General features: G+C 38.9%; 1 protein-coding gene across 1 annotated transcript in view; it reads left to right on the top strand.

Moving 5' to 3' along the window:
• Window positions 1–25,617, top strand: part of LOC145452386 (titin-like) — a 157,144-nt gene that overhangs the window by 82,723 nt on the left and 48,804 nt on the right. Inside the window, exons 138-177 of the mRNA XM_080330579.1 lie at window positions 464–676; window positions 1,198–1,739; window positions 2,248–2,352; window positions 2,412–2,796; window positions 3,268–3,474; window positions 3,620–3,793; window positions 3,858–3,980; window positions 4,076–4,254; window positions 4,319–4,436; window positions 4,899–5,006; window positions 5,078–5,257; window positions 5,319–5,473; window positions 6,169–6,313; window positions 6,373–6,523; window positions 6,582–6,733; window positions 7,511–8,391; window positions 9,232–9,404; window positions 9,464–9,675; window positions 10,204–10,388; window positions 10,449–10,646; window positions 11,244–11,445; window positions 11,511–11,608; window positions 12,251–12,461; window positions 12,523–12,643; window positions 13,200–13,994; window positions 14,055–14,230; window positions 15,241–15,481; window positions 15,546–15,669; window positions 15,802–15,956; window positions 16,393–16,657; window positions 17,235–17,445; window positions 17,671–17,858; window positions 17,921–18,122; window positions 18,314–18,546; window positions 19,105–19,410; window positions 20,086–20,479; window positions 21,251–21,526; window positions 22,878–23,169; window positions 24,249–24,549; window positions 25,218–25,391. Of these exons, the coding sequence (XP_080186705.1) occupies window positions 464–676; window positions 1,198–1,739; window positions 2,248–2,352; window positions 2,412–2,796; window positions 3,268–3,474; window positions 3,620–3,793; window positions 3,858–3,980; window positions 4,076–4,254; window positions 4,319–4,436; window positions 4,899–5,006; window positions 5,078–5,257; window positions 5,319–5,473; window positions 6,169–6,313; window positions 6,373–6,523; window positions 6,582–6,733; window positions 7,511–8,391; window positions 9,232–9,404; window positions 9,464–9,675; window positions 10,204–10,388; window positions 10,449–10,646; window positions 11,244–11,445; window positions 11,511–11,608; window positions 12,251–12,461; window positions 12,523–12,643; window positions 13,200–13,994; window positions 14,055–14,230; window positions 15,241–15,481; window positions 15,546–15,669; window positions 15,802–15,956; window positions 16,393–16,657; window positions 17,235–17,445; window positions 17,671–17,858; window positions 17,921–18,122; window positions 18,314–18,546; window positions 19,105–19,410; window positions 20,086–20,479; window positions 21,251–21,526; window positions 22,878–23,169; window positions 24,249–24,549; window positions 25,218–25,391 (9,551 nt within the window). The remainder of the gene's footprint in view (window positions 1–463; window positions 677–1,197; window positions 1,740–2,247; window positions 2,353–2,411; window positions 2,797–3,267; window positions 3,475–3,619; window positions 3,794–3,857; window positions 3,981–4,075; window positions 4,255–4,318; window positions 4,437–4,898; window positions 5,007–5,077; window positions 5,258–5,318; window positions 5,474–6,168; window positions 6,314–6,372; window positions 6,524–6,581; window positions 6,734–7,510; window positions 8,392–9,231; window positions 9,405–9,463; window positions 9,676–10,203; window positions 10,389–10,448; window positions 10,647–11,243; window positions 11,446–11,510; window positions 11,609–12,250; window positions 12,462–12,522; window positions 12,644–13,199; window positions 13,995–14,054; window positions 14,231–15,240; window positions 15,482–15,545; window positions 15,670–15,801; window positions 15,957–16,392; window positions 16,658–17,234; window positions 17,446–17,670; window positions 17,859–17,920; window positions 18,123–18,313; window positions 18,547–19,104; window positions 19,411–20,085; window positions 20,480–21,250; window positions 21,527–22,877; window positions 23,170–24,248; window positions 24,550–25,217; window positions 25,392–25,617) is intronic.

Genomic DNA, 25,617 nt, shown 5'->3' with positions numbered 1-25,617 from the left:
GTTTATGTCTCCTATCTGTGCTGTATGTAAACTTTGGATACATGAATGTTATGTTTGTATAATGTATTTTCCTATCTTTATCTCAAATCTTTGCCTCCTTAGCAAATCTTGTGAAATTTCGTACAACTTTTACCAGGGTTGTAACGACCCGAGTCATGCGCAATGACTTGTATACAAGTCAAGTTAATACACAAATTGACTCGTGTTGATTCAAGTCATTTTCCATTTTTAGGAGAATGACCCGAGTTAAGTCAAGTCAGCAAAAAATTGTGACTTGGGTCATTACAACCCTGCAAAATCCCAGAACTAAAATGGGCCACACTATAAGGAATCGAAATAAGAATATCGTTATGAATGCCATAGATATTGAAACAGTGTAAATACTAAAACAACAACATATGTTATTGTCGGAACTTGAATTTTGTAAATTACTAAAATTTTGATGTGAATGTCATAATTTCAGTGTCCCCGAGTTTTGAACTGGACTCTGATTTGAAAGATGGCGTGGTGGCTCATGCCGGGAGCACCGTTGTTCTCCGAATTCCTGTCAGTGGGCGTCCGGTCCCTCGGGCAAGTTGGAGCAGACTGAACGGAGACTTGTCAAGCTCTGTCGAGGTCAAATGTTCAGACTGGGACACCGTGCTGACTGTACGAAATTGCTCAAGAGATGACACAGGTAAGGCTCTGCCCAGAAAGAAGTAATCCACATTGTTAGTTACGTCGTATATTGTATAAACCTGTCTGTAAAAAACTGCGAAACACAGAAAGGCTTCAAGAGATGGATATGTGTTACAGAACTTGGATATAACATGTAAATATTAAGGCAATTCAAAAATAATTTCAAACAGGATACAAAACAAGATATATGCAACTGATAAACATATTGGAACATAAATACAGTACCATGCCTTTTGAGTGCAGTACATACCGATGAGCATTTCATGACAAAAGAAGGCGACATCGGTATCTAGTTATCTAAGATATATTTCTGTTCCGCTGTTGTTTCAATTTCTGAAATCTACTGGAAGAGTGTTCCAGTAACAATAGATAATTTTGGGGTCAAAGTGTTGCCAATACGTTTTTTATCACTACATGTGGTTAACTCAATAGAGGCATCAACCCTGTTGTAGATAATCTTTTCAGGATTAAAAATATTATCAAGGTTGATTACCATTGATATGGATCATTTCACTTTAGACCAGTACATGATGTGTGTCGCTAACAAATGCGGAAGAAAGTCTGCCACCGTGTCAGTCCAAATTCTAGACACGCCAGGACAGCCAGGACCATTATCGGTGAAAGACGTCACCCTCGAATCAGTCCAGCTCGATTGGTCAGAGCCTCTCAACGACGGAGGCTCGGAAATTACAAATTACGTCATCGAAAAGAGAGAGGACGACCGAACGTCGTGGTCATTGGTCAGCTCCACTTGCAAAGTACCGTCCTGGACCGTGTCGAAACTCGACACCGGGAAGCTGTACATGTTCCGAGTGATGGCTCAAAATGAATATGGTGTCGGTGTTGCTAGCGTGACGAAGGACGCGATAAAAATCACGAAAGAGCCTGGACAGGTTTTCCGATTTGAGGTGGCTTGCGTTACAAAATCAAGTGCGGTCGTAGCTTGGGAGAAACCGATACACGATGGAGGGAGTAGGATTGTTGGATATGATGTGCAATTGTGCTGTGAAGATTCGGATGAATTTGAGGATCTCGGCGAGACTAAGGCGTTGTCTTACAAGGTATATTTTCTAATTTTTTTCAAACGTTGCTAGTAGTGATTCCCGATTCATAAATATAACTATCATTGTCATTTATTGTTTCTGAATGCAGTTTCCGGTACCTAGGTATCATGGGAAGAGTGGAGTAGTAATTGCTGACTCTTCATGCCTCAGAGATGTCCATCGGTGACTCTTCACACAAGTATTCACTTACAGCAATGCATATGAAATAATTTATTTGGAGTAAAAAGGACATTGAGATTCTGAAACACCAAGATGACTTAAGTAACTGAAATTTCACATATACTTAAGAAGCGATGACATAAGAGTTTGCTCGGTACCACAGAGATGAAGACAATGGTACATTTTGTGAAAAAAAAACACATTATATTTAGTTTATATACAAAGGAAACCAATTGAAAGAATTACTAATTTAAATTTTGTTGTTTTAAATTTGAGCCAAATTATTTTGGCACCTGTGTTTTTATATGTCATATAATGCTCATCGTACACACTCAAATATTTGCAGCTCACGGGTTTAAGAGAAGATATGGAATACAGCGTACGTGTATCTGCAAGAAACGAAGCCGGAATCGGCCCATGTCGTGAAAAGACGTTTACGGCAATGGAACAAGTAGGTGTATTATTATTTTTACATCTGTTTACAGCTAAAAATTCACAATCTTTGTTCAGCTAATTGAGCCGCAGTTTGACCTGTCTGAATTTCCGAATCTAACGTTTATTGCTCGCGAAGGCGTGCCTATGAAATTGAAAATACCAATGACGGCTTCCCCAATGCCAGAGATCACTTGGGCAAAAGGAGACGACGATATCGTGGAAAATGACCACGTGTCGGTAGTCACTACAAAAATATCGACAAGTATAGTGATCAGGGAGGTTGGCCGTGAGGATTCGGGAAAATATGTCGTCACGGCAACAAATATGGCTGGAAAGAAATGTTCGTCCATCAAAGTCATAGTGGTCGGCAAACCGGGGCCGGTTTACGGACACGTTCACGTCACGGACATATCCGCCGAGTCGGCCGTAATCTCGTGGACATCTCCAAAAGAGGATGGCGGTATGGTTGTTTATTTCATTTGTGTATTCTATCGAATGCTATATTCATATTGAAATAAAGCATTTTGGCTGACACTCGTCAGGTAATCATCAAAAACTAGTGGATGTTTGAAAAGAACTTTGTATATCAACAATCATATCACTAAATATGATATCATCGTCATGAAAATTTGGATAATCAAGGCAGATTTAAGATTATAGGTGAACTAATGTTGGTAAAAACTAGTTCGACTCCGGGGCATGCATAGGAAAATTCGAATAATAAACTAGATGGAATACTGAATTATCACTCTATTCATGTTTTAATTTAACTCACTTCATACGGACACTGATAGAGTTTACAATGCTGCTGTATATTAAACCATATCTTATGTTGGTTCATTTTCAGCTTTTCCAAACAGGGAAGAACTGTTTTCTTACTTCACCACTCTATTTGACATGACATTATGAATTATAGCCACATTTTTTGCAGGTTCGCAGATCTCAAACTACATAGTCGAGAAGTTCGATATCCGTAACGGTGTTTGGAATCTGGTTTCTTCGTCGGTCACGGAGCATAAATGTCTCGCGAAAGGACTCATCAGAAATAATGAGTATAAGTTCCGGGTAATGAGTGAAAACAGATATGGAGTCAGCTCTCCTGTGGAGTCGCAAGTTATCGTTGCCAAATATCCTTTCAGTAAGTTTTTTTTTTCTTTCTTGTATTATATTTGTATTGTAAAGAGTAGGAAATGGGGTTTCAAAAGTTGCTATTAAGGCAGAACTAGAAGTAACATTGTATTTTCTGGAAATACTAATTTCTGACCAGCCCTTTTCTGATGCAGAAGTCCCGTACGCACCGGCTATTCCAGCACTAGTATCAGTGAAACGAAATTCAGTAGCTTTAAATTGGAATCCGCCCAGGCGCGATGGTGGCTCTCCCGTGTCAGGATATGTGATCGAAATGAAGGAAGTCAATTCCAACATTTGGAAGAATGTCGCCGAAACGCCGCGCAATGGTATATCTCGTGTTTTAAATAAATCTTAACCTTGATGTAACTTTTAATAGTATGAATATTGCAGACACGGTCATCGAAGGATTGTCGGAAGGACTGCAATATCAATTTCGAGTCAAAGCTGTCAATAAGGCTGGGATGTCTATTCCGTCGGAAGCAACTGTGCCCATATTTGCACTTGACCAGATAGGTATTGCTTTTAACTGACCTAGCTTTGATTCCAATATTATTATGCACATCTTAAATGTAGAGTCTGTCTAACTAACTGTTTTATGCTGAATGCAGATCCACCCACTGAGGTATCAGCGTACGAATTCACGGATACGTCTGTAAGTTTGAAATGGGAGGAACCGGACTTCGACGGCGGCCACAAAATAACCGGGTACAACGTAGAAATGTTGAGTCTACCGTCAAAACTTTGGACCACTATCAACAACGTCAACATATCAGACACTGAATACAAGGCACTCTAACCTAATATTTTATGTAGTTCTTTTTTTATTCAACAATCTATTTGTCACGTCACAGGCCGTTAATTTAAATCCTGGGGGTCGGTACATGTTCCGAGTGCGAGCAAAGAATTCTGCCGGTTGCGTTTCCCTGCCTTCCGAATGCACAGAACAGATCATCTGCCAAGAGGAATACGGTAGGTTTATTACATGTGGGACGTTTCAACTACATGAGGGGTTGAAGTAGTCAGCATTGCTACTCAAGGTGAAGCAGCCATTTCCAGGACTATTGCACATGGAAATAGAAAATCTAATTGCTACTTAAATAGGTGCTTTTAAAAATAAGATTTGGTTTGGGTTTGCATACTTTTACTAGATATAATCAGAGGATGCTATTTTTGAAATTACAACATTTATCTTTAGTAAGAATGCAAAATGTAATATGAAGTTGGTACAATCTTCGAAAAGATATTCAGTTATGAAAAACGGCAGCTATTTCACCCCGTTCTCATGACAATTTCACTCGTAAAAAGTAGCTTTTACAAAAGATGAAGTAGCACTCATTATTACAGAAAATTTGGAAATATTGCTGCTGATATTGATAGGTTGACTAAAAAAATCTCTGTTTGACCGTTATTTCAAGTTTTGATTCTTTCAAGAACCTCCTGATGTTGTGATTGATCAAACATTGGCACATGGCGTCACAGTACGCGCCGGCGAAGATATCCAAATACAGGCTGTTGTATCTGGAAAGCCTGCTCCGAAAGGTAAGAAAAATTGGCATCCTTATTGCAATATCAATTGCCAGCACTCTGTTCATTATTTCTTTTTCGCCAAGTCTCATGGTGTCTTGACGAGAAAGACTTGAAGCACGGGCAGGATTATAAAATGACTCGGAACGGAGTTCACGCCTGCCTGACGATCAAAGACATTGATATGGAAAGTTCTGGAGAGTACCGTGTCACTGTTTCTAATCATTACGGGATCAAAGTCGCGAAGTGTAAAATTGGAGTGTTAGGTAGAGTTCTTTCAATTTCCTATTAGAGTACTTTAGTGTTATGTTTGAAATATTATTTTAGACAAGCCAGATGTTATATCCGGCCCAATAAAAATAAGCGACATTAGCATCGATGGATGCAAACTAGAATGGGATGCGCCCAAGAATGACGGATGTAGTGACATCACCAACTATATCATCGAAAGACGCGAGGCTGATAGATTGATGTGGACAATGGTAAGCTGAGATACAGCTATGGTTATATTCAATGGTAAAAATAGGGCTCTTCTTCGATATAAGTCCCATGTACAATCAATTTTTTCCATGAACACTTACACAACGCCAAAATTTATAGTGTTTTGGGTTGAGGGTAGGCATAGTAGGATTGGGGGTTAGACATATTAGGGTTGGGGGTGATGACCGTTACGGCTAGGTTGAGGTTGAGAGTTTGCAACATTAGGGTTGAGATGAGATATATTAGGGTTGTTGTGAGGGATAATATCACTAACCCTTAACCTAACCATAATATCCCTAACCCAAAACGAGCTTACAACCAAGTCACAAGATTCCGAGTCACCAGACAATCTTACTTTCATAGTTTTGACTCGAGTCAAGTCGAGGCATTTCTAATTCAATACCGAGTCAAATCCGAGTCCAAGTGAGCTAGTAGAGGGTCGAGTCCGAGTCATGTTCACTATTCAGTTTCGAAATCATACCGGTCCAACCTACTTTTTTTCTACTCTGCTCCAGTGATAGAATGGCTCGCATTCATAATATAGTAATTTTCCTCAGTCTTAACAGTTTCTGGCCCTATTTTCCAAGTATCAGGGCTGATAGATGAGATACCAATAATGTGGTAACTTTGCGTCTTCGAAGGTACAATGAAATGTCCGTGGACATTGATATGTAGCTCTGATCTCTTGTTTATTTAGGTTGGTGAATCTGGGATTAAATGCTGGTATCGGTGCCCGAGACTGATTGCAGGGATCAAGTACATCTTCCGGGTGTCGGCCCAGAATAAATTTGGTATCGGAAAAGCCATTAATTCGTCAGTTGTCGCGGCAGAAGATAAAATCTGTGAGAATTCATTCTTCATCAACACTTTCCATGATAAAAAATTCCTACATTATATCTAGCAACACCGGGAGAGCCTCTGGAATTGGAAGTGGTTGATGTTACAAAGAATGCAGTATGCCTCATGTGGAAAAAACCGACAACAGACGGCGGAGATATAATATCCGGGTATAGGGTTGAGAAAAGAGCAAGAAAGAGTCTGAAATGGATGAGGTATTTTTCTGAATGTGAATTATTGTTTGCTATCATCAACTGGTTTCTCTTGAAACAGGTGTAACCGGGTAAAAATTACCGATTGTCATTTCACCGTTACTGATATCTTGGAGAATAAGGAATATGAGTTCCGGGTAGCTGCTGAGAACCGTGTCGGGACTGGATTGGCGAGTGAATCAACTGGACCTATTAAAATCAGGGATCCTATTGGTGAGTTATTTTTATGCATTTTTACGTCAGATGACTGTATGTGTTTTCTGTATTCCAGTGGATATGAATAAGTATCTTTCCATCTTTTTGTCTTGTAATGTCTCTTCAAGGGCCTAATGGTGTTCGGTGGGAGTACATGTATTTTTTAATTAAATCAGTTGGATAGTTATTACAGCCTGGTAGTGTACAGCAAGTAGAGGAATGTAGAACCTGCAATCTCCCGTCCTGCATTAGCCATGGAGATGTAGCATATAACTTCCAATGTGATTGTGTATTGATAGTTTCATCGATTCAAACCCACCACAAGATAGACAATGATTTATACATACAGCTAGTTTATATATAATTGATTTACATATCTCAGGCTTTCTACTCGAGGTGATCAAGTACCAATGGTGTGGCAATATTTCAAGTTATTGCAGAGCAGTACCTTTACTGATACCATAGTGATATCATTGATGACTCAGAACAGCAGTTCCAAACGCGAGTTATTCAACAAATATAGAACATCAAAATTTTGTGATCCGAACAAATAGATGTAATACCGATTTGATGCGAAATGAGTTAGATGACTGAGCAATGTTTCTTTAATACTGGGCCCATTGTGTATCTTTTTTAAAGTTTTGTAATCTCTTCACGCCTCATATACGATATGCCTGAAGACAAGCGAAGCAGATAGAATCAGGCGACCCAAGATTCGATCACAACCCATACATTGGGAATCACTGATTTGGAACACCTATATCTGAAACCTGTTAATATCCTGATCATTTACAGATGTTCCCGAACCGCCTGGCAAACCCGTGTCTGTTGATACTACAAATTCCAGCATCACCCTATCTTGGCCAAAGCCGTCGTACGATGGTGGATCACCCGTATCAGAATATCTATTGCAAATGATGGTTGAAGATAGTGAAGACTATGTCACGATTCTAACAGAAACCAAGATCACAGCCACACAACATGAGGTTAAGAATTTAATGGAAAAACGAGGTTACAGATTCCAAGTCATTGCCCTTAACGAGGCTGGAATGTCTGAACCTGGTGACGTGAGCGATGTTTTGCAACCTGTAGATATTTTGAACGAACCCGACTTCAAGCTGGATGCAGACTTGAGGCAAACTGTCACAGTGCGGGCTGGTGGTTCTACCAGGTTGTTTGTTACAATGAAAGGGCGGCCAACGCCAGTTGCTACATGGGGAAAGGAAGAAGGACTACCAACTGAGCGATGTTCTATTGAAACTACACCATCGTACACATTACTGATCGTCAATAATTGTTGCCGTGATGACAGTGGAAAGTACACTCTTGCATTGCAAAACGTGGCTGGATCCAAGGAGCTCAATATTGTTGTGAAAGTACTTGATTCTCCGAGCCTTGTGGGTGACCTGAAAGTAGTTGATATCACCAAGAATGCTGCGTTTCTTCAATGGGACAAGCCTACACACGATGGCGGCGCTTGCGTATCGAATTATATCGTTGAAAGAAGACTGGCCACTAGGAAGTCTTGGTCTGTTGTTGCTACTGACGTGACGCGTGAATTGTACCGCGTCACAGGTCTGGTGCAAGGCGAAGAGTATTTCTTCCGTGTGATGGCGGAAAATAAATTCGGTATCGGGACGCCGGCTGAGACAAAGCAACCGGTCAGGGCTTCGGAGGTGAGGTGTGATGCACATTAATTACCGACGACCAAAAGAAAGGGCATCTAGTAGTTGCCAACTTTAGAAAATATCGCTCTCAAGCTTTTTAGTTTGGGAACCAGCAAAATTCCAAAACAAAGTTTGTGGACCGATGAAAATCAAAATTAACGCAAAACCCAATTATGACATATACGTGCAACTTGGAAGCTTCAATTCAACGAGCATTTGTTGCTGCGTTTTGATATCATGTATGTTATACATGATTCTATTGTTTATTCAAGGGGGTTTTCTGTTAAAAACCACTAACTTTGATTGTTTGGTTTATTTTGAACGAACTGTGACTTTCCTGTTCGCTAGCGCCTTCCATATGTTGCTATCTTGTACCTACGGGATTTAATGGATTTTGTTCCTAAAGTCATTTTAGTTTTTATATATAACTTTCACATAATGCCTGAAGAGTTTTATTTGGTACTTTTGAACAATTTGGTTGGTCACTTGCAGCATTATAACTTATACCAATTCCAAAACTGACCATTAACTCTATATTCAGATACGTTCAACATAAAATTTGAGGTTTCATTTTGCTAATTAATGGACGAGTGTTCAGCTTCTTTCATTTTTCATTAGGATATGAAATAGTCTTATATTTAGGAGACAGGGGGTTTAGAACCACTGCTGTATAATTGTGCATGTCCACGTGATATCAATTAGAGAGGAATGATCACCATTGCCACGTATCTGAAAAATTTATTGTTTATAAAGAGCATATTCAAGCGTGACAGCCATGTCAGTAGTTATGATAAAACATTTATTTCAGATTGTTCACTCATTTTATTAATTGTACTCGCTATCTTTCAGACTCCAGGGCCACCTCAATCAGTTGAAATTTCAGCTGTTAGCAAATCCTCGGTGACCTTATCATGGACAAAACCCGAAACTGATGGAGGAAGTCCCATCTCACTTTACGTCGTGGAGATGCAAAGAGAAGGAATGGAAGCCTGGATTGCAAAATATTCAACTCCAAATTTGACGTAATTTTCGGCTATATATGGTTCATGGTATCATATTGATGAATATTTCAATGTTTCAGTGGAGAAGTGAAAGACTTAAATGAAGGAGTTTCCTATCTATTCCGCGTCTATGCAAAGAATGCGTCGGGACCTGGCAAAGCGACTTGTACCGATCGTCCTGTTGAGGTGAAAGACAATGTCGCTCTGCCGGCTATTGACACCAAAGCCTTGTACATGGGGACTATTTCTGCCAAGGCTGGAGAAGATATCAGGATTGTGTTACCAGTATCTGGTAAGGCGTGTTTCCATCAAACATGAAATTCGTAGCTACAAACATAAAATATATGGGCATATATACCCCAGTAACTTGAACGCTTAATTCAAGTGTAAGAGTGTTAATGCCTGTTGTCACTAAACTATCTATTGACAGTAAACTATTTCAGATGAACAATCCGGAATTAATCATTGAAAACATGTTACATAAAACTGGCCATTCCCTAAAAAGTCAAATTTACAGAATGTGTGTACTAGATTTACTGATTGAATCTAATGACTTATGAAGATAGTCACAGTCATGAAAGGATGGAAGTCTATCCTATTGTCACGACATGGAATATTCATGACTTTTCTTTATGTCATCACTATACCGTTTTAACTTGGAAAATTGCCGCAAATACTTCATAGCTCCTTGCACTTTTGCAATTCATATGGGTTTCAGAACATTTTGGTCATCACTGCCTCTTTTATAGCAAAATTTGATATTATCATCTCTGGGAACCTTAACCATTTTTAAGTATACATTTCCGGATTAAATTTTTAGGAATGCCCCAGCCAACGGTGGAGTGGAAAACAGGCGATACCCCTTTGCCAGAGACTCGACGCATCAATTCCAAATGTAAAAATAATGATGCTATCCTCAACATCAAGGAATGCGTCCGAGAGGACGCTGGCGTCTATGAAGTTATCGCCAAGAATGACATCGGAACCACAAGCTCACCTGTCAAGGTAACGATGGAGAGAATCCAGTCACAAAATCGTGGAATCCAATGCTCATTGCGTGTTCAGGTTATTGTTTTTGATCGACCTAGCCAGCCTAGGGATATCGAATTCGCGAACGTGAGCGTGAATTCCCTGGTTATCAACTGGAAGCCGCCATCACATGACGGTTCGGCACAGATCAGCAACTACGTTGTTCAAAAGAAATTGAAAGAGGAAGACCAATGGAGCGATGTTGCTACCTCTGTTCTCAGAACAACATTGAAGGTAACACAATATAATTATCAATGCATTCCTGAATATTTGTGATTTATATGTGATATGTATAAATTCTACTGGTGACACTGCTGGAAGCACCAATTTCCTAGTTTGTTGATATTTCTCTTCCAGGAAAACTCACAATTCCACTAATTCAAACTTGCACTTCATCATAGTACCATTGCCACCCAATGTACGGTGTATAGATGTCGTCTTATCAGACACTTCTTGCCTCAAGCTATAAATTTAAGCTAGCCATTCATGGTTCAGGACTTCAAAATTACGCAAAACAATGTCTCTGTATTGTTCATTTATTCACTAGAAGATTTTGTTTGAATCACATCAGTGGTGAGTGTCACTAATACAAAATGAAGATATTATAAGCTATGAATTTCCATCACAATTCAGTTTTATGTGTAAGCAATCATTAGAATTGTTCCAGAATCCTGGCGTTTCATTAGATTCAGTGAGAGGTTTTTCAGTTTGGCCTAATATTTTAGAACTCTCGCCATCGCTAATAAATCGATTGTACAGCTCCTGGATTTGGATCATGTGTATTGCATGCAGTGTATATCCCATTTATTGCTACCTATAAACGCCACACAGGTTACTCAACTTGGACGCGACCAACGTTACGTCTTCCGAGTCTTTGCCGAGAACAGATTTGGCCGCTCGGAACCGGCTGTGTCCAGGTCCGTGGTGGTCCGGTACCCGTTCAAACGACCCGGGCCGCCGCCAGAACCAGAAATCGTCCGATGCACCAGAGACTCGGTCGAGCTGACGTGGAGGGAACCGACCAATGATGGAGGTATACAGTAGGACGGAGAAATATATTTATATCATGAATGACTTGTGATATTAATATTTCTGAAGGGTCACCTATCGTTGGGTATCATGTCGAAAAGAGAGACCGCAATGCCTTGTTGTGGAGTCCAGCCATGAGAGGGACAATTAAAAGCAATTTTGTCAAGGTATATTTCTTATTTTTATTTAATTGTTTTTCTGAAAGCAGGTATTCTTGATAAAATTAAGGTCTTTGTGTGATTATCTCTTGATAACACCTCTCTCTCTCTCTCTAATGTCTTCCTTTAACGGATGAGCGGATACCCATCTCGTCTTCTTCTTGCTCTTTTCATTGTGCGTATGTACAAATAGCGCCCGCGTCGTATGAGTTGTTGGCGTAATAGAGATTAGGCTAGTCAATGCCACTAATCTTTTGCATTTCAGTTTTATCATTTATCATGGTATTTAATTAATAAATGCAAAGTTGCAATATTCTTAGCTTTTCTAGCTTTCTGAAATCTCATGCAATGAATAAAACTATAACTTGTAAGTGGAAGTTTAATAAGCTGCTAATTTCATAATTATATTTTACTTTTTAATAGTAAAATTTCTTCAAACTTGAAGAATAACAGAATAAAATGTCACTTTGTAGAGTGTTAATCTGATCCAGAAAATTTTGTTACGCATGAATCTGCTCTAGCAGATTGAATTTGATATTTCATGTTCTTGAGCAATCGTAAAATATAAAGGAGAATATGTACAAGTCAAAGCTATCCACCTTAGTAGCAATACTTTGGAAGAGGCTATGAAAGTTACTTCTGTATTCTCAGATTTTCGGTCTCACCGAGAGTCTGGAGTATGTGTTCCGCGTGTGCGCCGAGAACTTGGCAGGAAACGGAAAGTTTAGTAGGCCGTCCGAGTCGGTGCTGTGCCGGGACAATATCGAGTGTCCCGGACAACCTGAAGTTATGACCATCGGGAAAAATCACGTGGAGATAACGTGGGAAAAGCCAGGATACGATGGAGGCTCCAAAATCATAGGCACGAACTATTATATGAGAGTTATGTTGTAGTTTATACAATTTTCCATTCAATGATCCAGGATATGTTATTGAGAGAAGGGAGCTTCCCACCGGGCGTTGGACCAAATGCAACTTCAGCAATGTTGTCGACCTTTCGTATAACGTCGTGGATCTCACTGAAAATTGTGAATATATATTCAGGTAGTTCATGATTTCTTCGAATTGTCGTGACTTATAAAGTGAAGTGGAATGGCAGAATACAAATACTACCTACGAAATTATATTATTGTGGCTAATCAGCTACACTCGTCTCTGATCATTGACTTTTCAAGTCAGCTCATTCAACTCATTGTAGTATATTCATATTGAAATGAACCCGAATATTTTCGGCTAACACTCGTCAGGGGTAATCGTCAGCAACTAGTAGAGAATTGGAAAGAACATTGTATATCAACAATCGTATCACAAAATATGACGAATTAACTCATTGTCTGCAAATATCAGTGTAGGTTTAGATTTGAAGTTGAAAATTTTGGATTTGGAGGGATTTACCAGATTTGGACATGAAAAATCTATTTATAATTTATAAATATTCATGGATGAGTCTTTTGCTGATATGGTGTTACAGTTGGTCTTGATATGGAATGATTTCAGAATATGGTTTGAGAAAATCCTGAATATTTACATTATCTGATGTGATGGACTTTAGTAGTTGCTGTCAATGCTTATGGATGTAAAATATGCTGTTAATTTTCAGAGTATCAGCCAAAAACGCTGCAGGATGTCAGTCAGAATATTCAGAAGAATCTGAACCGGCAGTGTGTCAAAACAACTGTGTTATTCCCAACGTTCAATTCGACCCGATATACAAAAAGGGCCTTTACGTAAAAGCCGGAGAAAACATCAAGTTCAGCGCGTTTATCACGGGAAATCCAGTCCCGACAGTGTCTTGGACGAAAGACGATTGCAGGCTGGCTCCCAAAAACAACTTATGCATCGTTTCGACGGATTTGCAAAGCTCTGTACAGTTGAGAAATATCAAAGTTCAAGACGCCGGAATATACAAAGCAACTGTGACTAACGTAGGCGGGTCTAAATCTTCTACAATCAGCGTGAATGTGCTAGACCGCCCTGGACCAGTCGGTAAAGTTTCCATATCCGAAGTATCTGCCAACACTGCTAAAATATCATGGCGTGCTCCGTTAAATAACGGCGGTGATACCGTGTCACATTACAAGATTTACAAGAGAGAAGTTGGCAAATTAGCCTGGTCCTTGGTCGACGGCGAATGTATGGAGACTATGCTGTTTGTGACAAATCTGATAGAATACAACGAGTATGAATTCCGTGTCTATGCCGTAAACAACTACGGCATCAGCGATGCTACAGATAGTGATTCCGTGACTGCCCAAAATTCCTTCACAATACCGGACCGTCCGAAAAACCTTGAAATTTTAACGGTGTCATACGATTCGTGTGAAATTCAATGGAAAGCGCCTTTAAATAACGGTGGATCTCAAATTACCAATTACATCATCCAGCATCGATACAAGTAATGAAATTTTGGTTGATATGTTACATATGCGATACTGATATTCACAATTCCGTTCAGGCATTCTAACAGATGGCTGCTAGCGGCAAAGACTTCCGATAATCAATGTCTGTTGAATGATTTGAGAGAAGGCTCCTTCATGGAGTTTAGGATACTGGCTGAAAATGCTGCCGGAATCAGTCAACCCACGGAATCAAGTGGGCTTGTGGAAATTAAGAATCCTGCTTACCCTCCAGGTATGTATTTATGTTGGATATTACTCATAAACTGTGTAGTACAGGGGTGTCAAACTGAAATTGCGTCGCGGGCCGAACAAGTCTAATGATTCCAAAATGTTACCTCAAAATCCATACCCCTATTTTTCACTTGATATACGTAATAGTTTATTACGTTGTACTACGGATTACGGGTTTTGTTTTAGCAAAGGTTTATTCGCAACAATGAAATTGGCAAAACTGCGTTGTTCGAATAGTTATAATCTGCTAAAACAGTGGCTCTAAAGACGATATATGTCTGCATTTATCAATGCTCAGTTTGTTTCAGTCGTGCGTATGCTTTGTGAGGACTACAAGATATGTAACTGTAAACGCGGACGTAGAAATTTGGTTCAATATTAAATCTCGATTAGGGTTGCTCTGGGGGGTTGGAACTTTTTGGGTCAGAACTGATACAGTAGTGCGATCAAGGATATTTGGATTATATTTTTTGTACCAACGGTTTCGTTTTGCAATTTCGCTTCTGTGAATAACTAGTTTTTTGCCCATTTTTGCATAAGCTCTAAGCTGAGTACGCACATTTTTGCCTTCTCGAAATTGGGGGTCAATGTCAGCGGCTTGTTCCCGATGGTGGCTTGAGTAAAATCAGAACAACCGCTGACGGGGGATTATAAATTGGCATATGAACTGAACATTCTCCACGTTTTCTGTACTGGGGTGTCATTTAATGACAGTGTTCTTCCTAAAAATTGTTACAAATATGCTAGATAATTCAAGTATTTTTCAATATACTAAAAATTCATTGGGTCGGATGAAATCGTCTGGCGTGCCAGATGTTTGACATCCTTGATGTAGCAAGTTTAATTGTTTATGTATAAAAAGGGCACCAAGTTCCATGTCGGGACATTGTGTAATTATATCAATAAAATTTTGTCGTGAGCCTTATAATTGGTACAATATATTATTTTCATGTGTTTTCTCACAAAAATATGATTTTCGAAAAATCACTCCTTTTTCTTCTACCAATTCAGAACCTCCGATCGATCCCAAAGTAGTTGAGATTTCAAAAGATTCAGTGATTTTGTCATGGAAGATGGACGCCGAGGACCCGCAATTAGTTGAACAATATATCATTGAATATACGTCTACGGAAATTGATAATGAGAACGATGATATCGATGTCTCGTGGACGAGATGCGTTGTGACGGCAGAGGAAAATAAATTATCTTACCCTATCAGAGATTTGAAAGAAGATACAGAGTATAGAATAAGGTACATTAGATATTTTTATTATCTGTAATAGCTAGTGTAGGTATATCTATTTGCCAATATTCAGAATATCAGCACTCAATGAAGCAGGTGCCAGTGAATTTTCGTACGTCTCTGGTACTGTGACGACCCAAGACATCGTGGTAGCTCCTGATCTTGAAATGGATGTCAGCACACACAAAGCACTGAAGGTATGTTGTCCGAGTTAGAGTTGTTAGAACTAAATATTTATGAGGTTATTGGCTGTAGATACAATCTTTGTCCGTTTGGAAATGAAATTGATAGAGTATCTTGTTGCTATTATGGTCTTGCATTTTTCACAGATCAAAGCAGGCACCACAGCCAAGATATCATGCCGGTATTTGGGCAAGCCAACTCCCGAAGTCTCGTGGTTGAAAAATAATGGCCAGTTACCGGATGAAATCCATACTGAGATGTCAAAAACCAGCACGTCGATTATTATTAATGGAGCAAACAGGTGATATAATTCATTGGTTGTAAAAGATATCAAGTCAACTTTAGCCAACATTTGTTTGACTTTGAACTGGGATAACACATATTTACATCATAGTGGAGAAGTAGGACTCATGATTTTGTGTGTGGTAATTTATTTTATAAGGATGATACTTCATATTTTTCAAATGCTCACCAGTCGAGCACAACTGCCTAATTTTATTGAAAATATTTCTTTAGTGCAATATTTCTTTCTTTAAAATATTACATCCCCAGCGTAGAATTTTGGTGCTGATAATCGTCATATTTTGTGGCACGATTGCTGATATACAATGTTCTTTCCAATTCTCTACTAGTTTCTGACGATTTTCTATGTGATAATATATAATACGGCAAGTCATTCCATCTCTTTGAGTATCACATAGGATTTACTTAATCTAAAGCCTTCTGTTTGTGATTAGGTCGGATTCTGGAAGATACTCCATCACCGTCTCCAATATTTCGGGTTCAAAGAGCGCCGAAATAGACGTGGTCATCTTAGACGTTCCGTCTGCTCCTTTGAAGCTTTCCGCCAAAGATTTGATGAAGGATTCCGTTGTTTTGAGCTGGGATTCTCCGCTATGCAACGGAGGGAGTCCTATCACGGGATATGTGATCGAAAAGAAGGAATCTACTAAAAAGTCATGGGTGCCTGTGACTAGCTCGTGTGTGCAGAATACATTCAAGGTAAGAGATGTTCACTCCTCCTTTAGTAGTTTCCATCCTAGTGTGACCATTATTTGTATCGTCAGAGCATTTTTACACTACATAAAACAATAACTTCATATTGTTAATTTAGTGACTAATATAGAAAGTGTCAGTAATGCGGTGAATTTAATTTGAAATATAGGAATTATTTTGCAGACGTCATCATCATTCTAAAAAATTCTTTTGACAAATCAAAACGCCAAAGCGACTTGGAGTAGTCTCTATGTGTCATAATAATATCGAAAACTAACAACTAGACAGCATGGTATGGTACACAGCAAAGATTAACTAGCACATATTCAGTTATAAATCAGTATGCTGAATATTAGTGAGATTTTCCAAGACTGTAGAGGTGTTCGTTCCGGCGACAGAGTCAGCTTTCGCAGCAATATGACATTAGTACATGCAAATTTGCACAAAATATACTTCTAAATACAATATTTTATCTACTGATATGCCTATTCATAGTTTGCATGTTACTTTTTCTGTGAAAATTGACATCTATCTGTACTGCCGTAAATGATGCTATTCTAATACAGCACAAATTTTATTGAAGGTTTACAATTTGAACGAAGGCTTGAGCTATTACTTCCGTGTGATAGCGGTCAACGAGCATGGCTGCAGTGTGCCTTGCGAGCTGAGAAAATCGGTCATCGCCTCCGAACTGCCAACAGAACCGTTGAATCTCACAGTCGTTACCACAACCTCGAAATCTGTTTCTTTGTCTTGGAAAAAGCCGCAATCAGACGGAGGAAGTAAAGTAACAGGTGAGATATCAGTTTTCACTGTGATTACCATTGTATATTGCCTTCCGGACTGCATTCATTTTATCTTAATTTATTTAACTTGAAGAAGTTTCGTGAACCCCAAATTTGTCAGTGTATGATGTATGGAAATGTAATTTTAACACTTTGACAAATCAGTATTCATCTGGATGTTTAAAACAGACTAAGAATGCTATGTTACAGTACCAATTCTCGATGCTTTTGCAGGGTATTTGGTTGAGTTCCGAGAGTCCGGAACCGATCAATGGAAGCAGTCTTGCCAAGTTAACGATACTTGTACTGAAGTGAAACGCTTGGTCGAAAACAAGGAATATTACTTTCGCATCAAAGCTCTGAATGGAAATGGATTGGGTGATGCGTGCGAAATGGTGCAACCTGTCCTTGTGAAAGAAGAGGTATACTCATTATCATCATGTCTTCATTTATGGTGTTTCACTGGTTACTCTTTGTGATTTAGGTGACAGCGCCTGAGATTAGTGAATTCAATCAACCAAGCTTGTGGAACTACGTGAAGCAAGGCCAAGATTTGACAGCCAAAGTGTATTTCAGCGCGCAACCAATACCGGACGTTGTGTGGCATCATAATGGACATGAATTACCTCAAAGCAGCAGAGTGTTCACTGATACTCACGAAGACTTTTGCCTGTTGACAGTAAAAGGTATAGTAAATTTGACAAGATTTTGCTTGAGAAAATAGCTACAATCCTCCACCACTGCCAATATTGTAATGATTCATCCACCAGTAGTTACAGATTTACCTGAAATTCCTTTCCTGATATATAACGTCAAATTTTCATGCACAAATGAAGAAGTCCGTCCAATCAACCTATACTGCATACTTATCCTGTAGATTGTAACGTGGATGATGGAGGGTCTTACAAATTATCCCTGACCAATGTTGGAGGATGTGCGGATATCGTAATCAAAGTTATCGTTTTCGCCAAGCCTTGCCCTCCGCTTGGTCCTGTGAGCTTTGACAGCGTCACTGCCAACTCTGTGATACTTTCTTGGTCTCCTCCCACTGATTATGGAGGGTTGCCGGTGACTGGGTACATAATTGAGAAACGAGAAGCTGTCAGCCAGGTGAGGTCGGGTTTGTTACTTATTTCCTAGTAACTTTTAAACTAGGTTACCGAAAAGTTAAATGGTATATGGCCAAGGAATGTTTTGTCTTCTCCCATTCATTTGATATTTGTGTCTTCCAACTATAATTGGGTCATGGCAAAATTACATGCTCTCAGATTCGATTTGGCAACTTCTGGAATAGCATTATACTGTACATCAATTTTAATATGAATTCAAGAATCATGCTAGCTATACGAAATTTGGCATCAATTTCCAGATACTTCACCGAATTTTTGATATTTTGCGAATGCTTTGTATAAAATGTGTTCATGCTATGAGTATCCATTACTACTTATCATGGAAATCAGTTTTAACAGTGGTATATGTAACAATAACCGTCCTTAAGCGACGCTACATAACATTTTCAATGTAGTCTGGTTGTGATATTGTTGCATTGTTGCATTTAGTGATGATTCTGTGATATACTATCGACTACATCTCCCATTTATACCATATGACATGCAGAAAGTGGAATTTGAATGATTGATTCACACAATGATCTTTATTTTCCCACAGGTCTGGATGAACGTGTCACAAGATTGTGTCCATCCGTCAATTAAAGCCGACAGGCTGACAACGGGCAATGAATACATTTTCAGGATTCGCGCGCAAAACAGATTCGGTACCGGTCCGGCTTTGACGTCGAGCTCCATATCCATCAAGCATCCGTTTAATATTCCTGGCCCTCCCGGACAGCCCGTTGTGACACACGTGACCAAGTATTCTGCCGATGTCAAATGGAATGAACCTGTCAAAGATGGTGGTTCTGCGGTGATCGGATATGTTATCGAACACAAAGACAAGGCCTCTACAATATGGAAAGTGAGTATGTTGAAGGCACATATCAATATTATCTAGTCTGGCAATATTTCCTCAGAAGTATATACTGTAAAAACATATTTACCATGGTACTATTTAGATAGCAGATAAGGAAGATTATGGTACACCTGTGATTTGGAATGATCAATTTATCGTATTATGCTTATAGTTAACAGCAGGCACGGTTATTTTTCCCAAAAGTCATTTTTCTGTCGTTGAGACTATTTCCTGCAACAACGGCTTCAGAAATGTCAGTTTACGGTCAGCCACATGGCAAAAATAACGAAATTAGCTTGTTTTTGGCAATTTTAGCATCGCCATAAATTCGGATTCATAAACTCGAATTAACCATGTCAAACTCTTCAGTTGTACTTTCATGTATCTCCTGGGTAGTATTCTGCGAACCCCCGAATGATTCACGGACTCTAATTTAAGAATTCTGCTTTACATACTTTTTTGCCAGTTCATATAAACTGCTGTCAATTCTTGTTGACATTTCGATCGAAATTTTCATGAAAATCTATATTTGCAAAAAGATTTTTTTTGGCTTTCTCCAAATTTTATTCTTGGCAGTTTTGGAATTTGACTCCCGAAACGCCAAAAATAACCATGCCCGGTTAACAGCCACTGGGTATCTTTCTTCTCAAATCTGAGATGCATTACTGAATTTTTTTGCAGAAATCTAGCAAAGTCACAATTCCAGACACTTCCTACAAAGTCACCGGTCTCGAGCAAGGTTTGGAGTACGAGTTCAGAATTTATGCCGTCAACGAAGCCGGAATAGGCCGGCCTAGCAGATGCTCAGATCCTGCTTTGTGTTGCGATCCCGTGGATTCACCGGAGGAGGTTCAAGTCCATCAGATTGGAAGCACATTTGTTACTTTGACGTGGATGAAGCCGGAATATGATGGGGGCAGTAATATCACAGGGTATATAATTGAAAAGCTGGAGAATTTCACCGGCCGTTGGCAGAGGTGTAATTTTTGTAACGTCATTGAAACTGTGTTTACGGTGGACGGCCTGAAGGAAGGTTCGGAATATGAGTTTCGCGTCAGCGCAAAAAATATGATTGGTAAGCTTATGTTAATACTGCATTTGCAATCAAGTTGTTTGCAATATATTCATACTACAGTTGATGATTGTCATTTCAGTTTAATTTCCAACATTATCGCATGTAATTTTGCTGTAGCCTATATGCACTGTGTATACGCTTGCATATGTTAAAGAATATGTAAAATTGTTTGTCAAAATAAAAATTAGCTGATTCAATTTTTCCTTTCTGTTGGTGCTATGATATTTAATTGTGTATATCTTATTTGGGGTGCAGTATTTGGGCTCTTTCCTAGAATTTGGGTTGAAAAATTAGACAAATAAGATGCAGATGCGCTGTTTTTTCTGGATCTCTTGGAGTTACATAACTACAATGTATAATTGTCTAGTATATTCATATTGAAATGAACCCGAATATTTTTGGCTGACACTTGTCAGGGGTAATCGTCAGCAACTAGTAGAGAATTGGAAAGAACATTGTATACAATACTTTGTGATATGATTGTTAATCTATAGTCACTGACGATTAAAACTGACGAGCGTGTGCCGAAAATATTCGGGTTCATTTCAATATGAATATACTATTCAATGATATTTTTTCTGAATGCAAATTCGTTACCCTACTTGTGAGCATTATAATTTAAACCTGTATCAAATTCATCTTAATATGTCTGTTTAAATCCTGCTCAGAATGTAACTCCATTGATTTTATGATGTTTGCGGATAATTTTGCAGTTTAGCTAATAGTGACATTTTTCACTGATTTTATCCAACTTTTCCATTTCTCTTCAAGGCTCCATCTCTGATCCGAGTGACCCAACATCACCTGTTGTGTGTAGAAACGATCAAGAACCTCCCTCCATTGAATATGACTCTTCGCTGACTGACGTACTGGTCGTCCATTCTGGTGACACAATCAAGTTCTCTGCCTCGTTTTTCGGAAAGCCTGCGCCTAAAATATCTTGGTGCAAGGACAGCGTTGTGCTACCAGCGTCTAAGAAAATGAAGATTGAGACAACGTCAAACTATACTTCTGTTGCTATTGGAGACAGTTCGAGATACGACACTGGTAGGTTGGATCTCAATGTATGAAATGTTTCCATGTTGATAATCCTTCACTTTGAAAATCACCAAAATTTTTGCATTTATATTTGGAAAAGTACATTTATCGGATGTATATATCAAGGTTGTAATGGCTCAACTTGACTCGAGTCATCTTCTCAAAATATGGAAACGACTCGACTCGAGTCAATCTGTGTATTGACTCGACATGGACCCGAGTCAGTGCGCATGACTCGTACCAAGTCATGTGACTCGAGTCTCAGACGGCCAAGACCGACATTTCATTGTAATTTCGAAGAACAGTAAAGTATTCTCACTGTTGGTATTTCGCCTATTGGTACTGGTACTTGGAAAATGCGACCTAAAACTGTTAAAAGTGAAGGAATTAGTATAATTAAATTACGAACCATTCGATATCGCCAAACAAAGTTATGAAAAGTGCTTTTGCCGAGACTTTAACTCGAAGCTGAGCAGTTAATGTAATGACTTGGTCTCGATCCTCTGCTCGCTGACTTGGACTCAACTCCGTGGTGAATTAAAAATGACTCGACTTGACTCAAGTCAAAACTATAAAAGTGAGATTGACTTGTGACTCGGAGACCTGTTACTTAGTTACAGCCCTGGTAAATATTATATCTCATTCTATTTTTGTTTCAGATAGCTCTATTCGTTCAGATTGTTTTCTCGTTATCTTTTATTTCTAGATTGGCCAGAGTAGCAAACATATTTTGTGTATGCCTATCGTTGAAGTAGGACCTTCACAGTGGGGGGTAGCATTAGGTCAAATTAGCATACAATGTTGAAGTCGGTATAATATGGTGAACAATCTCGGAAATGCTGACATTAACACCAGATAAAGACCTACATTGTTTTCTTAGGAAACTATAGGAAGCCGCTTGACATATCGCGAGTCAGTAATCACTCTTGTGTCATCCTCGAAATAATTTCATGTTCTTATATTCCATGAATGAACACATGTTTACTATAGTTTTCTATATCAACAATTGACTATTTCATGATATTTCATTTCAAGATCTTCTTGGAGGTACAAAACATCAATATACAATTGAATGGTATATTCATATTGAAAGGAACCCAAATATTTTCGGCTGATACTGTTAGGAGTAATCGTTAACTAGTAGAGAATTGGAAAGAACATTGTATATCAACAATGAATTCATTTCAAATTGATCTCTATCATTGGACATCCAATTAGATACAGGAGGTGTTATCCCAGTGGAAACTCACTGGTAAAACGAAGTCTGTCACAAAGAGCAATTATGTGTACTTTATATATTGTCGTTTTGCATCTATTCCCTATTACCATTGTACTGGATGTTTATTACTTTGTACCCCAGGTCAATATATTCTACGAGCGTGTAATGAAGCCGGGGAAAGATCGTTAACGGTAAATGTCAAGGTGCTTGACGTAGCTTCAAAAGTCCGGTATCTGACTGTGGAAGATATATCGGCTGACGCATGCACGTTACATTGGGGCGCCCCTGGAAACGACGGAGGCTGTGAAATCACAAATTATGTCGTTGACAAAAGACAGTCCAATCTCGTTAATTGGACGCAAGTAAACGCAGATTTAACCGAAAGGTTTATCAGAATTAATCACCTGATGAAAAATGAAGACTACGTATTCAGGTATGTATCATAATACCAGAGGTGGTCAGTAATGAAGTACTCCAGTAGATTTTGCTTACTTGCACTCAGGGATGTAATGACTCGAGTCACGTTTTATGGTGACTCATCTTGACTCGAGTCATTTTTTTAAATGCCTAATATGGCTCGACTCGAGTCAGTTTGTGTATTCATTGTGCGTGAACCAAGTCATGTGACTCGAGACTAGGACGGCCAAGACAGACATTTCATTGTAAGTTCGAAGAATTAAGTCACCACATTATTGGTATTTCGTCTATCAGTCCCGATACTTGGAAAATAGGGCCAGAAAGTGTTAGGACTGACGAAAATTGCGATTTTATGAATGCGAGCCATTCAGCAGATTTGAATAAAGTGGGTTGAATCTGATTGAATTTAAAACTGAACAGTAAACACAATGACTTGGACTCGGACTTGAGTCACAACAATATGACTCATACTCAACCCTCTGCTCAATAACTTAAACTCGGACTTGAATCGGTGGTGAATTTAAAATGACTCAACTCGACTCGAGTCACGACTGTAAAAGGGAGATTGACTTATGCCTCAGAACCTTGTGACTTGGTTACAACCCTGTAGACAAGACTGCTTACTTTTCACAATATGTATTTTATATCGTAGATATCATTCTGAGACATGTTTTCATTACTATTATGAGTGGAAATCTCAAAAAACTTGCCTGCATCACGGTAACAAAATTATATTTTTTTATTGAACCTATTTTTAGTGTCATGATTCATTAAGCTTTTGTCACAAAGGTATATCGTACAATTTCGGAAGTGGCCATCTCCGATAAACTGCGAAAAGTAGGCAAACCCATGACCAAATCTACTTTTTAAGCTATTTATTTCAGTACTTTTCAGGTTTTTATATTGTACTCTCAATTAAAGCAGTTATGTGATGCCGTGGACTTTGCTACTATAGTTCTAATTGAGTATAAATTTTTGCCAATAATTGTACTTTACCAGAGTACCAATGCTGCACCTCTACATAATACTGATTCTGTCATATTTCTATTTCAATTATTCTGATTATATTACTGTTATTGTATGCTCTTCATGCAGGGTTCGAGCTGAGAACAAGTTTGGGCTTGGAGACCCATCCGTGACTGAACCGATAGCATTGGTTAATCCGTTTACGGTACCCGACGCTCCCGGTAAACCGGAGCCTTGCGACGTCACGAAGAATGCGGTATTGTTGGTATGGCAACCGCCAAAGCGCAGCGGAGGAATGCCCGTCACCAATTATGTTATCGAGAGGAAAGATACAAGCGGATCACGTTGGATTCGGGCTACAGCTAAATCGATTGTTGACACCAAGTTTAGAGTTACTGGTCTGCACCATAATCAAGAATATGAGTTTAGGGTGAGATTTTTTGGGTGTTTCATGCCTTGTAATATCGTAGTTAGCAGAGTACTCTACCACGTTTATGTATTTGTACCACTAAATCTAGTAGTTTGGCTGTATAATACTTCCAGTTTGACAATTTCTAAAGCTAAATGATTCAATTCTTACATTTTTTTATGTAGAAAGTATCTTACGATTTGTATTATAAAAATATGGAATGTCAAAGTATTCATTATTGGTACTCAAGTAGAAGTATTAGTAACAATTTACATTTTTACTCAAGGGCCAGTAGAAACAGTCATTTCGTACAAAGTAAAAAAATATAAATATCACCTAGTTCTGCCTAAAAAACTGAAAACTTTCAGGTAGCAGTGGAATTAGTCATATGTCGCAACTACTTGAGAACGCGGTGAAAGTAGGCAAAGCTTTCTTCAGTACACAAAATAGTAGAAGTATTTCATTACTGACCACCTCTGGATGCAGAGTGCTCTATTTAAGGATACTTTCTTCAGTAATTTTCCGACCCTTCCTTGCTTTTTTTTAAATAGTTTCTCCTTGCCTTTGAAATTAATATTTCTACCTGTACATTACATGTGGTTGATTTTACACAAATTAATTCTACTACCAGTTGAGTCCGTGACTGTTCCAACCATATCGGCAGATAATATTTCCATTTGACCTTTCAGGTATTTGCGGAAAATGTTGAGGGTACCGGAAAGCCCAGCGAAATATCCGATAGAGTGAAAGCGCTCGACGAAATTTTCACACCTGACGAACCAAAATCGATCAAAGTTCTCGACACCACCAATAATTCCATCACTCTGCAATGGACGCCACCGCTGTCGGATGGCGGCAGTGAGGTAACTGGAATATGCTTTGTGTATTAACAATTTCAATTATCCATGATTGCTTTTCTGCTTGTGTGATATGATGTCGTCTTAGGATGGTATGAACTTTTAGCTGATGAGTCTACAACAGCGGCAATAGTGAATTTAGAAATTGTCACTGTTGTTCATTTTAATACTATTATAGGCTAACTGCTGTTTCATGGTGTCATTGATAAAATTCAATAATCCCGCTGTGGTG

This window comes from Botryllus schlosseri, chromosome 12 (assembly GCF_051294905.1).
Source record: "Botryllus schlosseri isolate E-star chromosome 12, Bs_hap1, whole genome shotgun sequence".
NCBI lineage: Eukaryota > Metazoa > Chordata > Ascidiacea > Stolidobranchia > Styelidae > Botryllus > Botryllus schlosseri.
Note: the sequence above shows the minus strand (reverse complement) of the source record. Positions and strands in the feature narration are given on the sequence as shown.